The sequence below is a fragment of the Streptopelia decaocto genome (assembly GCF_964273445.1).
Source record: "Streptopelia decaocto genome assembly, chromosome: 20".
Lineage (NCBI taxonomy): Eukaryota > Metazoa > Chordata > Aves > Columbiformes > Columbidae > Streptopelia > Streptopelia decaocto.
Genome location: NC_138675.1, coordinates 6942836 through 6956403, shown reverse-complemented (window position 1 = coordinate 6956403; position 13568 = coordinate 6942836). Strand labels below are relative to the sequence as shown.

Below are 13568 nucleotides of genomic sequence, written 5' to 3'. Positions count from 1 at the left end.
CGATCACCACTTGTTGGTGCTAATTCTGGGGCCCGGGGGGGGCGAGGGGCCCGCTCTGCCTGGGGAAGGACGGGGTCCGCACCCCCGTGTCCACAGCGGGAGACGGGACAGGCGGCGGGAGCTGCAGCATCACTCGGCTTCGTGCTTCTGGGTTTTTGACAAGTGACTGAAAGGCGATGGGTATCACCTCACCCTGCCAAGGTCACCGTTGTGTTCAAAGGAACCAAGAATAATTGTGGGGGGAAAAACAAAGAATAAAAAAGAAACAGGGAAACGGGGTCAAATAACCAGCCTAGCACAGAGATTGAAGTTGTTAAAAACGTCTCGATCCAGGTACACTCTCCCGAGCCCCCGGGCTGCCCGCACAGGGCCTGCAGCCGCCCGTGGGGACGGAGGGGGCAGCACGAGCCGCTCAGCAGAGCCCAGAACGCGGCCACAGCCCTTTCAACCCAACCCGACACCGCGGCTGCTTCCCGAAGCCTGTTCCAGGTCATTAACGCTCATCTTGGCCAGGAGCATTCAGACACCAGGGCTCACATTGATTAGCTGGACAAAGCCCAGTCCTGGACAATAAGATCTGCTGCCTGTGACTGCTCCAGACAGACGAAATTCAAGAAGAAAGGATCTCGCGCTCCCTCCTCGCTATGGGCTCAGTCCGCAGAGGTTTGGAGATCCCTGAAAGGAGTCAGGGCAGAAGCGTCTCTCCGGGCTGGAGGGCTACACGTCGGTCTCTATGCGCAGGCGCTCCATCCGGCGCACGTTGCACTCCACGGCCGCGCGGCTGGTGATCTGCCGGGCGCAGGACTGCGGAAACCAGCCCCGCTCGCCGTCCCTCAGCCGCTCCCCCCAGCACCAGCCTAGGGCAGAACAGAGCTGGTCACACCGGGACGACGGGCCGTGGCCCCCGGGGACGCGTGTGGAAGGAGCAACAGGGACCTGCCAGCGGCTTCCTGGGAGCTTCTGAAAAATAATGGCTAAAGTCCCAGCTTGCGGGGATGGCTGCAGCTGGGCTGCAGCTCCCTGCTCGCCACACTCACCGTCCTCTCCGCCCAGCACCAGGACGACGTCCGCCTGCTGCAGGGACAGCTCGTCCGCCTGCTTGGCCAGGTACGCGCGGGTTATCTCCACTTGGCTCAGATCTGCAGGGACAGTGGGACCAGTGAGACGGCACAGCCGGGCTTAACTCATAACATCACAGAATCGTGCTGTTCGGAAAAGAACTTTAAGGTCATCGAGTCCAACTGTTAACCAAATGCTGCCAAGTCCACCTCTAAACCACGGCCCTAAGAACAGCGTAAAGCCCTGCGCCTGTGCTCAGGCTCTAGTGCCACCGTTAATCCCCGCCTAGCCAGGCCTGACCTCCCCGCATGCTGATACCTCCTTTAGGAGTGGTGTCAGGCTTCTCCTTTTCTCTGTGCATCAGCGCCGTGATCCAGCGGGCCCGGTCGCTCCTGGCAGTGAGAAAACCCATATTATTACACAAAGAAAGCCTCAGAGGTGGCAGCTGTGCCGGTGGCAGCAGCCGGGCGGTTCCCAGCGGGAAGGATGAAGGCCTTCACGGGAGGTCAGACCGAACAAACATCCCATTCAGCGCGTTCAGCACAGACACGTCACAAGCAGTACGCATCACCCAGCTGCTTTGCTTGATTTGCACAGGGGAAGCAGCATATGGCAACTATAAGGGAAATCTAAGAGAGAGAAGGAAAGCGAGCAAGGGGACGAGCCTGCACAGATCTCCATTTCTGGGAGGGGGCGCGGGGAGGGAAAGGGGGGGTCACACACGGCCTTATCCCGCGGGAGAGGGACACCCGCCCCGCGCAGCGCCGCTCACAGCGTCTCGGCCGCCAGCACGGCCTCCTCCCGCCGGCCCTCGCTGTCCCGCTCCATCACCACGCGCAGCAGGTGCCCGGGGCCGCGGGCCGTGCCGCCGCTCTTGCCGGGAGGGGGAGAAGGCGGCTCCGAGTTCTCCATCTTCTCCACCGTGACCTGGTCCAGCGTGGCGTAGTTCATCACGGTGTAGCTGTCCTCGCTGCGGCAGAGACGGGACGGGTTCGGTGGGCATCACCGAGGTGACCGGCACAGGGTCGGTACAAAACACACCTCAGTAAGGGTCAAAACAGGGAAATCTCAAGAATTGCTTAGGTTACATGCTGCTTGGGAAACGGAGATTTTAATCCCCCTGGTCCTTTTCCAGGGAAAGAAGAAGGTTCCATGCAGCCGTACCTCTTTTTCTTGGTTATGATGAGGACGTCATTGAACAAGAAGAGGTAGCAGAGCCGGCCGGCGCCCCGGCGGAAGATGCCCCCGTCCTCCGACTGCAGCAGGTGCAGCTCCCCCCGCTTCAGCAGCCAGCGGGACGCGGAGATCAGCGGGAACGGCTGGAACGGACCCAGAGAAAATCGCGTTCACCGCCTGTCTCACAGCAGCAGGCAAAATCATATAAAGCAGCTGCATTTGGACTCAGAGTGGCCCCTGGTGTGCCCAGAAACTCACATTAAAGTCAGAACAGCAGGAAAGAATGGTCACCCCCCTGATGAAGCAGTGATGCTGCTCGTGGCAGCAGGGATGCTGCTCGTGGCACCAGTGATGCTCTGGCTGGTCCAGCCTTCCTGGAAGGATTCCCAGGACAGACCCGACACGCCGGGATGGGCCCCTCTAACCACACACCCCAGAAGATTTCTTTTTCCCCACTTCCACAAGCCCTCACCTTCTTCTTTCCAAATTCCAGCTGTTTCTGCAGTGTGTACATCTGCTCTGTCCTCTCCATCGCACGAGCCCCCTCATTGCAGTTCTTAACCAGCTAGAAAAGGGAAAAGCAAACGCACGGGCAGCAGTGAACAGCAGGACAGGTCTGTCCGTGCTCTGCCCCAGCACGAGCGCTGCCGGCGCGGGGGGGCGGCTGCTCCGCTCCCGGGCAGGAGGAACAGCCGCATCCCCACAGGTCAGAACCGGGCTCGGGAAAGGCAGCTGGAGCTTCTCCTGCCACACAGGTCGCCAGGACAGGGGTGGAACCTTCGCTCTGCCTGGAAAAGGGCCAAAGCGAGAGTGCACCAGAACCGAACTTCACCGAGGAGCAACACGAGGAGGAAGAATTAACCATCCCAAGAGAGGAGGTGAACGGAGGAGGACGAGCACTCGGACAGACGGACGGTGCAGGCAGGTGAAGTGAAGGCAGGTCTGGCCCTGCCGAGAGGCACCCGGCCCCCGCGAGGTCCCTCCGGAGCAGGTGTCCCTGTGCCACGGGTCCTTCGCACCCTTTGCTCTTTGCTTTGTTTACTGCTCTTTGCCCAAATCTCCGACAAACGAGCCAAGTGTCACAGACACTACCACCTCGAAGCAGGTTCTGAGAAGGGGGGCACTAATGGAGAATACAACACCAAAGGGAAGGACAAAAGATGGGCCAGAGAGGAAAGAAGATGACAAGAATAAGTAAAAAAACAAGATCAGGTGAAACAGGCGAGGAAGGGAGAAGATGTGTACAGCCAGCGGCTGTTCGGAGCAGAGAAACCCCGGTGAACTGATGCAGGGAAGAGAACGGAGAGGCCAGAGGCAGACGGGGCAGTGAGGGGCGGAGAGCCGGGAGCAGCGGCCTCACCTTGCTGATGGCCTTCAGAGCGCGGGCGGCAGCTCCGTACGCTGCTGTGCATGCTTTTGTTTTTTGACAGACAGTCTAGAATGTCAAGACAAGATGCTTTAGTGATATTGCAAGGCACGGAACAGCGCGACCAGCTGGGATTCCGGATGTGGCACGAGGGTCAGCCCGGCAGCAGGACAGACACAGTCAGAGCAAGTTCTGCAGGGCTGGGAGCTGCGAACCTGGGTTCTGCTGGGCAGTCACATCGGATACATGCCCGACCATCACTGTCACCCTGCGCTCCGGGCGTCCCCCCGGCCCTGCAGCCCAGTACAAACTGGGAGCGGGTCCCAGAAATCCCACCTCCAGCAGCTTCGCTGTCTGGAGCAGCTGGGTGCAGAGTGCTGGATCTCAGAGCTTGTGCAAGACCTGCTCTCCCTTCCTGGGCCGCGCGGCCGCTAATGAAACAGGACACTCGTGCCACCCCCGGGTGCCCAAACGCAGCACGGGGCACGGAAGAACCTCCTGTCGCTCAGGTGGGTGGTGCTGAGATGGGAAGCACAGAGCTGCACATCTGGCACACACAGAAGCAGATCACTCTGAATCTAAATCCTGAATGAAGGCTTGGGCATCGCAGCGGGATGCAAGTCCAAGCAGAAGCTGCCCCGGGCTCAGCTGAGTAAGAGAATAACAGCCACCTCTTCAGAGGCCCAAGCGATGCCACCGTGTGGCTTACTTACATCTAAGAGCAGAGGAAGCCGTGTTACCCTCTGCATAGGGAGAATGAGAAATGATATCATTGGCAGGCCTCCACATTCTGGTTTCCTTTCAATTTGTTTCAGGGTCTCTTTAAATAAGGGGTTTGTGGTTCTGGAACAGGACAAGAAATCTCCATTAACTCTGTTCTTCGGCTGTCAGGATTCTCCAGCAGCTTTCCACGCACAGGAGCGTGGTGGCGGCGCTGGCCGGTAGCGTGCCGAGCTCGGAGCATGCAGCCGCGGCAGAAAACAGACTGATCCGCCAGCCAGTGATGGAAAAGCACCTTGAGATGTTGTGCCCACCAGAGTAAAGCTGTAGATGTACCCACAGCAGACACAAACCTGACCCAAGACACCAGTACGATCTGGGGATGAACAGCCTCCACAGACATCCCCAACAGGCCCCACACGTTATTCACCTTGGCAAGAGCCGCCTGACTTCAGTAAGTGGCGGCATCACCCCCACTTATCCCTGTCCTTCACCCGTCACAGCACAACACAGCCACGTCCGGATCATGGACACAGACACACTGAGGGTGAGAAGTTGGACTCTGCTCAGAGAGGAGACAGCCGGCCTCGGGGAGAAGAACCGCCACGGGCTGAGGGACCCGCGCAGGGCACGGTCCCGTCCCGCCATGGTCCCGTCCCGCCATCGGGCGTCCCCGCAGCCCCGTCCCCGCCATCGGGCGTCCCCGCAGCCCTGGGGCCCGCGGAGGCAGCTCCAGCCAGGGCTGAGCACCAAACAGGACTCACAGCAGCTTCTGGAGGGTCCTCTGCTGGTAGACTTCATTGGAGCAGTAGCTGACGTAGGGGCTGAAGTGGTTGGAGGCGTGTTCTTCAACTATGTCACTGATGTCAGGAATGAGGATGTTTTCCTGGTGCCGCTTCTCCAAGTCTTCGAAGAACCTAAGGGGAGGATTCCAAATAACTTCACTACGTGACCCGTCAGGGCTGGACAAACGGAACAGACAGATGTTTAACAATGTTCCCAGGGCAACTTTTCCCCAGTTTTCCCAGAGGAGACGAAGCTCCGGATCTGTTCTGCAGGGGGTCAGCTCTGCGCAGCTGGGACACCCACGTCCCCAGCGTGGCTCCCAGCAGAGACGGAACGGGCAACGCAGCTCTCGAGGCTTCCTCCGCTCCCACACGACATCCCTCCCCGCTTTAGCTCTCTGGAAGCCTCATTGCTGCCCCATCCGAGCCGATTCTGCCCAGCTGCAGGACACCACAACCCCGACCCCCCGCAGCTCCCACGCTGAGCCCACTTGCCTGGTGCTGACCGCCAGGATGTCGCTGATGTTGGAGAACAGGTGATGATGCTCCATCTGAGTCATGGTCTCCTTCAGCTCCTCCGACCTCATGAAGTGACACACCAGGATGCTCAGGCTGTGCATGTAGGAGTACTCAGAGGTGATGATCTCGAACATGGCCTGAAAAAGCAGGGCACTGGGGATGTAACAGGACAAACTGACAGCACAGCCTTCCCTGCATCATCTCGTGCATTGCTTGCCCTACACCCATAACTTCAGCATGTGCTTAGGACTTTCACCACTGAGATGTTCTCCCTTCCTGCAGCTATTTCTCACAGCACCCCAAGGAGCTGCCCGCTTCCCTGCCAGGGCACGTGGGTGATCCCGGCCAGCGCCGCTCAGCCCCAGAGCTGCTGAACCTGAGGCTGAGCCCAGTTCTGCTGAGCCCAGCTCTGCTCCGGGCCCAGCCCAGCACGAGGGCTCAGACACAGCCACGTGTCCCGCCGGCCTCCAGCATTCATGCTGCACCCCGGGCACGTCCGAGGCTCCTCTCACCTCCTGCCGCTTGCGCTCTTCGGGGTGGATCTTCTGCAGGATCCCAGCGTCCAGCACCTGCGGGAGAGCTCTGGATCAGCGGGCGCCGTCACCGTGGACCGACGGTCCTTGCACGCCCTCTAGTGCAGTCTGCTCCTCTGCCTGGCCCCACAACCCACCAGCATTGTCCACCGCAGCATTGCCCACCGCAGCATTGCCCACCGCAGCATTGCCCACCGCAGCATTGCCCACCGCAGCTGGCAGATGCTCATCTGCAGGAGGAGATAATTCTCCCCCAGGGCCAGCACCCAGCCCGGTACGAGCAGCAGCACCTGCCTTCCCCGGCCTGTGGGTGAACCTTTGCAAGCACAACAGCAGCAGCATCCTGGCGAGCCCGGGCAGGATCCTGCGTGTCCCGGCCGGGGCCGGACAGCCCCAGGACGTCCCATTGCAAAGACTTGTGCTGCAGAGTTACCCATTCACGGTTTGTTCAGAGAGCTTTTAAAATACACGCAGCTGTGGCCGCAACACACCCCAAGTGCCGGAGCAGCCCACGGCAAGGGGAAAGGGCGTTCTGGGCTGGGCTGCTGCCCCTACCTCCGGGAGCTGGCTCCAGGTGACCTGTGCCGGGCGGTAGCTCTGCACCACGATCGCAGCACCCGCGGGGGACGGCTCTTCTGGGACGGGTTCCTCCAGCAAATCCTCATCTGACTCATGGCTCACAGAGTTCAGGCCTCTCTCACGGATTTCCTGGTACAGCTGGGGCTCTGCAGAGGAAAAGGCAAGAGGTCGGCGCAGCCTCTCCCAGCCACAGCCCGGGGTTCCCTTGGCACTGCCGCCTCAGCCCATCGCCCAGAGCCAGGGCCAGCACTTCCCTGTGAGATCGGACTTTGCACAGCCCCAATTAACCAGCAGCTCCTGCTCCCGGCAGCTCCCACAGCTCTCCCGTGTTTGCCCAGAGCAAGCAAAGCCGGGCGCGCTCCCGCAGCCAGCGCGGCAGCACCCGCGCCTCGTCACACCCGGGAGCGGAGAGCAGGGCTGCAACGCTGCGCCTGCAGGCAAGAGCAACTGCCCCAGGCTGGGGACAGGCAGCAGCACGTGGCAAAGGGACCTCAGGGACTCGCTTTGCTGAGAAGCACCGGGTGCCCTGCGAGGCCGAGGGGACCCCGGAGCTCCCGGGAAGATGGAGGCAGCACTCACGGTCCTTGAAGGAGCCACCACGCTTCTGCACCCGCTTCCGCCCGAAGGTTCTCTGCAAGGGAACAGGAGGAGAACACGCTGCAGTTACCTGAGCAGTTACCTGCACCGCCAGTCAGCAAATACCACCCTGTTCTTTCAGCTCGAGGTTTGTCTGAGCTTTTGTTTGCCTTACCAAAGTGACTCAGCTTTCACCTCGCATTATCGGGGCCACGATCTAAACCAGTTTGCAGTCACACCGCTGCCTTTCACATCTGTCCGTCTCACACCTGGACTTTGCCTGTGCTGGAGTCATGTTCACCCATGTTTGTGTACAACCCCCCGCCAGCGCGGAGCCAGCCGCACCCTGCAAACGTGCCCACGGCCACCGGCCGACGCGCGGGAGCCCGGAGCAGCCCGTTCCACTGCCCACAAAACCCACGCCAGGTATTTCCGGGCTCTCCGGGGACCTACAGCATCTGCTGGTGACATGTTGGTTCCCAAGGCACAAGTCACATCGCCGGGCTCAGCGAACCCTGCCAGCTCCACGCTGGGCTCACACAGCTCCGCAACACACTGGAGTTGCAGGACAAAAAGCTCCGCAGACCCCCCGGCAGCAGCTCATCACCAGGAAAGTGGGGCTCGACCCCAATGGGGTGGCAGCAGATTCAACACCCACCTTGCTCCTGGTGGGGCTGTGGGCAGGCGGGGCGCCGTCCTCCTCCGACACGGGTTTCAGCGCGGGGACGGCTTTTTCCGTCTCCGCGCCCAGGCCCCTCATGGCCGCGCGGTAGGACATGCTCCTCAGGTTGCGCTTGAGGGCGCCCCCAGCGCCATCCTCCTCATCTGCCTCCACGGAGACGCTGGGGACGCTGGGGACGGACGCCCGCTTTGGGTCGGGGCCCTGGGGCTCCCAGCTGGACCCAGTTGCCCCAAAGCTCTGGTGCCGGGAGGGGTTGTTCTTGGTCTTGGTGGAGACAGCCAGGCTCCTGGGGATCAGCTGCTGGGTGCCCACCTTGAGCGCGGCTGGGCTGTCGGTGCTCAGGACGATGCGCCGGGGCTCGGCCGAGGGGGGGGAGCCCATCGCCGGGAGCGGGGCGGCGTCGGGCGCCGTGGCGGAGCCGCGCTTCCCGGGGGGGGAGCTCGGGCTGGGGGGCTCCGGCCGCACGGGGTGGCATCGGTACTCCAGGAGAAAGGCCTTGTCATCCACAGAGCTGCCAGTGGGACTTCGAGACATGATGGTGGCACAGGGAACTGGACAGCTGTGTAAGACAGACAGACAGACGGATGGCTGAACATCTCCTCCCAGCAAGGCAGAGGGCATTGACACTTGGTGGTGGCCAAAGCACATGGGGAAACAGAGCTGCCCCCCCTGAGCCACCGCGGCTGCCCCTTCCCTCCTGGCTCCCGCCGCCCCAGGCTGACGTGCTGTGAAAACCCCCAGGAGCGCGAAACCGTGCGCCCCGTCCTCCTCAAAGCTGGTGCCCGTCCCAAACCGCCCGAGGAGCAGCTTCACACCGCGTGCAGAACCACCTGCCCGAGCCCCCAAAGCGCCTTCTTTGGGATTAACCTACTCATCTCCTCCTGTGCCACCCCATGTGCTGTGCACCTACAGAACAAACGTTTGATGGAGCGTTTCACACCCACTGCCTGCCCATTACAGAATGTGAGGAAAAACTATGGTTTAATTCCTCTCAACCAAGATCTCATTGCATTCCACCACCACCTTGAGCTGTTCCTTTCCAAAGGCCATGGACCAGGAAGCAGAAACCAAGACTTGAATGTGTTTCCCCACCCCAATAACTGGCAGAAGGACAAAACAGACCCATCAACAAAAGCTCATTTGGTTAAGATGCTGCTTATTTCTCTGCCCTAGGATGAGGGACACATGCCTGTTGGCCAGAGGTCTGCCAAACGTCCCGCAGACGAGAAAAGCGCTACATTCTGCTCTTCATCCCGTCCTGGCTGAGGATGAAGCCTGTCCTAAGCACCAGCCCTAACAACGTGAAACAGGCACGCCCGGTTTCAGAGGCGCTGGGTGCGCCAACAACCCCAGGTCTGCGGTGCCGCTGACCGGCTGGGACCCGCAGTCTCCGGGACACGGGGACACGCTGGGGGTCCCACCCGCACAGCCACCCCGGAGCTGCCACCCCCGCCTGGCGGCTCCGCTGCCGGCAGGGACCGCTCCAGCTCCATCCCTGCGGACAAACGCACCATTTCCCCCCCGGTACCTGCACACGGGCCCCCGGGACCGGCCCCGCGGGAGGGACCGCGCCAGGACGGAGCCTCCGCTACTCACCAGCGCGGCCGCTCCGCCCCCGCGGAAGAGGCGCTGCCAGCGCGGGGATCCGCCTCCTCCGGGGCAGCGGGGGCGGCGATCCCGCCCGGGGAGGAGGCGGAGGGGCCGGCCGCTGGCGCCCCCTTCCCGGAGCACGCCCGGCAGCCGCTCGTTCCGAGCCCCGCGCCCGCCCGGCGCTCCTGCCCGCAGCTCCGGCCCCTTTCCGGGGAACCCGCGCAGGAGGCGGCCGGTCCCGCCCCGCCCGGCAGCGCCCGCGCTCACCCGCGCCCGCGGGAGCCCGGCGGGGCGGGGGCGGGAGCGGAGCCGCCCCGGGGAGGAGCCGGGCGGGGCGGGGCCGGGTTGGGTGTGGCCGGGTTGGGCGGGGCCAGGCGGGGCGGGGCCGGGCGGGGCTGCCCCTCGGCACGTGCCGGTCGGAGGCGCCGGGGTCTCCGTGGCGCTGCCCCAGGCAGGTGCCGGTGTCGGTGCCGGTGCCGGTACCGCAGACATCCCGGCTCCCGTGCGCCATCCCAGGGCCCGTCTACTGAACAGCAACAACGAACTCACTAAACTCAGCTGAACGTTTTTTTGTCGCTGCTTCTTGCCGTTTCTTCAAGACGGTGTTTGTGCAGAACTTCTCTCGCAGCCCCTGGGCTGTTTTCACCCGTTCCCGAGAGCCTCCTCCCCAAGGTCACTAAAGGTCACAGGGTTCCTTGGCATCGTTCCCATCATGTCAAGGTGTGAAAATCTGCTGCACCCCTGACCATCCACAGGGCCTGAGAGCAACAGGCTCTCAGCGATTTCCAGCAGGACTGTATCTTACTCCAGGCACGCACACGCTTGCCACAGCAGCTCAGTCCAGCGGTTGCAGTAACCCCAGGCCGGCCCGTTTGCTGCACGAACCCCGGTTTGGGATGCTGGGGAACCCTCTGCCGGGGGCGCAGCTGCGGGACGGGGGATCCCAGGGTCAGGCTGTTGTGCGGCTGCCCCGTAAGGCCGGGCTCAACAGCGCTCTGTATTTACTGGGAACAGAGTTTTCCTTGACCTTCTCTTTTGCCCCCCGCTCTGGTTTTCCGCCTCCCCTAAAAATGGAGCCTTTTTTCTTGCTGGTTTATGGTGAATCTCAAGTGCTTTCTGGATGACAAAGTCCACTTGTCAGCAGTATTCTTTTAAAAGACTCTGTTCTCTCCTCTGCACGGCCTGCCTGACAATCGCTCTATTATCAGAGCTTTCTTAGCCCATAGATTTCTTCCTCTCCCTCCGGGGCTAATAAGGAGAAAGGCTCCAGCCGTCAGAGACGGTTCCACTCAAGAGTTCAGCCTCGACTGAAACCCTTACACGGCAACTCCAGGGAAGGGCCATTATGCTGGATGTAGGATACCATCATTTGATCACCATGAATGACTTTCTGAAGCGGAGACCATTCATCAGTTTCGTAATGCGTGTTGTTAGTTCAAAGACGGTGCTTTCAAGTCATTTCTGCTCCCGGGGCCCCCGCTGAACCGTCTGAGCGCTATCACTGCACCGCTCGCTGACTCGCAGCTCGTGGTTTGAAAGGGAATGTTCCCGACACCCCAAACTCCGGCACGAGCTCCTGTTTCTGTGACATCCCCCACCCTGGGGCTGGTCCGTCCTGCTCCTGCACCGCTCACCCCGCTCCAGGTCGCCCACCCGAACGCCCAGCGCGGCTCCATCGCCGCGCCAAGAACAAAGCTCACAGGACCACTGCTTATAAAAGCACACAGGTTTATTGCATATCAATCTCATGTATAAATTCATTGTAGCATTGGAAAGATTACATTTGGTATACATTCCTATTCTACAGCATTAACCTCAAAATCAGCTTTTTCTATTCATTATTTTAAAGGAATTTCTCTACACAAGTACATTTGTCTTTTTATCACAAGCATCAAAATGAAATTTGTAAAATCGCTTTTTAATTATTTTCTACACTTCATATCTTTTATTTCATTATGCTTCCAAACAAAGCGATTTCATATTAATTAATAACTGCCGACGCTTTTCTTTCGCTCCTCCGTGGCAGTTCAGGCTTCCAGCCTCCGACGCAGAATCTAATCACATATACAATAAGTGCATCTACGGAATCTTTTTCCTTTTAATAAAAATTTCACAAACAGACACAATAATGACTGCTAAACACAAGTCATGCACAGTTTACTTATAAACATAACAGAAGCAATATACAATCAAGAATGATATGGAACAAGCACCATCCTCTTTCTCAATGTTTTTTAAACATTATATGAAAACCAGACATTTACAATTGATTTAAAAAAACACTATACAGTTCTAAAGAAAAAAAACCCTAAATCATATCTGTATTGTAACAATGGGAAAAGGAATGACATAGGATGCACAGATTTATGATTCTTGCAAGCACAATATATATATGTTTTAAATTACATCTTTTGCAGGCTGGATATGACATCAGGGCAAAACATCTCTTGCTTTGAAGAGAGCAACAAGAATGTAAAATACATTGAGAATTACTTTCAGAATTACTTTGTTGACGTGTGAATTGCACATTTGGAAATCAAAGCTGCCTTTTTTTCTTCTTTTTTTTTTCTTTTTTTTTTTCTTTTTTTTCATTCTTTTTTTTCCAAAGTGGTAATTAACAGGAATTAACGACAGAAGAGAAGAGCAAAATAATCCTGGAATCATTCCGTAAGGTTTTAATCACAGTATCACTCAGCACTAGAGAGGAGAAGCTGCTCGGCTCTGTGGAGACGCTCCCGACCCCGGCAGATGTTTTGCCCTGATGCCGCCAGCGCCGCCGAGCGGAGCCCGGCGCTCCCGCCCCGCACGGGCAGGTCCCGGCGCTCCCGCCCCGCACCGGGCAGGTCCCGGCGCTCCTGCCCCGCACAGGCAGGTCCCGACGCTCCCGCCCCGCACCGGGCAGGTCCCGGCGCTCCTGCCCCGCACGGGCAGGTCCCGGCGCTCCTGCCCCGCATGGGCAGGTCCCGATGCCGCGACGCGTCCCCGTCCCCCGCCACACACACACACACACAGTACAGCACGTAGAACTCCAATGTAAGTCAGTAGATTGAGATGGGCTGCGGGGAGGGGGCTCACGATCCAGTGCTTTGATGCTTAGAGTCTAAACACGTTCACGGCATTGTGCAAGTGCTTTTCGAAACGCTTCGCATGAAGTGAAAAAGAAGCCGCTTTCAAGAACGCCTATTGAAAGTCTAAGTGCTGATTAGGGAGAAATCGAAAGCTTCCACTAGTCTGTTTTAACCAAGACAGAACCCGAGCTTTGTGTTTATCCTGAATGCAGCCGAGTGGCCGGTTTGGCTTTGCTGCGGCTCCGGGACCGCAGGGCCCTGCGGGATGCGCTTTAATGGTTTAATGGTGAGCACCGGGAGCAGCCGGCACCGGCAGCAACACCCCGTGCACCCGGCAGTGACCTGGGACCGCGGGCGCTGGCACGTCCCGCGGCACAGCCCGGCGCACCGCGCTGCACCACCACCTGCATCACCGCGCTGCACCATCACCTGCATCACCGCGCTGCACCACCACCTGCATCACCACGCTGCACCACCACCTGCATCACCACGCTGCACCATCACCTGCATCACCGCGGCGCTTCACACCTACCGGCTGCTCTGGGTGGCCCGAGAAGGGACAGCGCGATCAGAGCCGCGTCCTCCGCTCTGTGCCCAACGACACATTCAGGAGCAGCAAAGACCCCTCTTGGTGCAGCGTCACATCGGCAGCGCCGAACAGCCGAGGAGCATCAACCTCATCCCGTTACACAACCAACTCACAGCGCTCCTCCCGTCCTCTCCTCCTTGCTCTTGTGGCAACGTGGCTGCGAGATGTGGAAATACTTTTAATAAATAGATCCTACACAACTATTCTTGGTTTAATCCCCACCTCCAGCGGCGCCCTGGCTCCCAAACCAACAGCTGCCGTGTTCCAGCTCGTGGTATCGCCCCAGGGCCGCGGCTCCCGAGCACGACGTGCTGGTGGGTTTGGTG

General features: G+C 59.5%; 1 protein-coding gene across 1 annotated transcript; it reads right to left on the bottom strand.

The window, feature by feature from the left end:
- Positions 1 to 345: 345 nt before the first annotated feature.
- Positions 346 to 9713, bottom strand: ARHGEF16 (Rho guanine nucleotide exchange factor 16). The gene is made up of 15 exons (XM_082070026.1): positions 9592 to 9713; positions 7972 to 8554; positions 7317 to 7368; positions 6714 to 6883; positions 6138 to 6194; positions 5602 to 5762; positions 5086 to 5238; positions 4315 to 4444; positions 3596 to 3670; positions 2708 to 2800; positions 2224 to 2378; positions 1832 to 2029; positions 1378 to 1451; positions 1038 to 1139; positions 346 to 857 (listed from the first exon to the last, which is right to left on the bottom strand). Exons 2-15 carry the CDS (start codon positions 8527 to 8529, stop codon positions 718 to 720), a joined length of 2118 nt encoding a protein of 705 aa, XP_081926152.1. The 5' UTR covers positions 8530 to 8554; positions 9592 to 9713; the 3' UTR covers positions 346 to 717.
- Between the last annotated feature and the right edge of the window lie 3855 nt (positions 9714 to 13568).

Excerpts from the sequence above, each read along its gene's own strand:
- ARHGEF16 (XM_082070026.1), bottom strand. The coding sequence starts at position 8,529 with ATGTCTCGAAGTCCCACTGGCAGCTCTGTGGATGACAAGGCCTTTCTC. Across the intron at positions 4,445-5,085 it reads AGGACCCTCCAGAAGCTGCT|AACCACAAACCCCTTATTTA; the intron begins GTGAGTCCTGTT and ends GTCCTGTTCCAG. Across the intron at positions 2,379-2,707 it reads TGGAATTTGGAAAGAAGAAG|CCGTTCCCGCTGATCTCCGC; the intron begins GTGAGGGCTTGT and ends GGTCCGTTCCAG.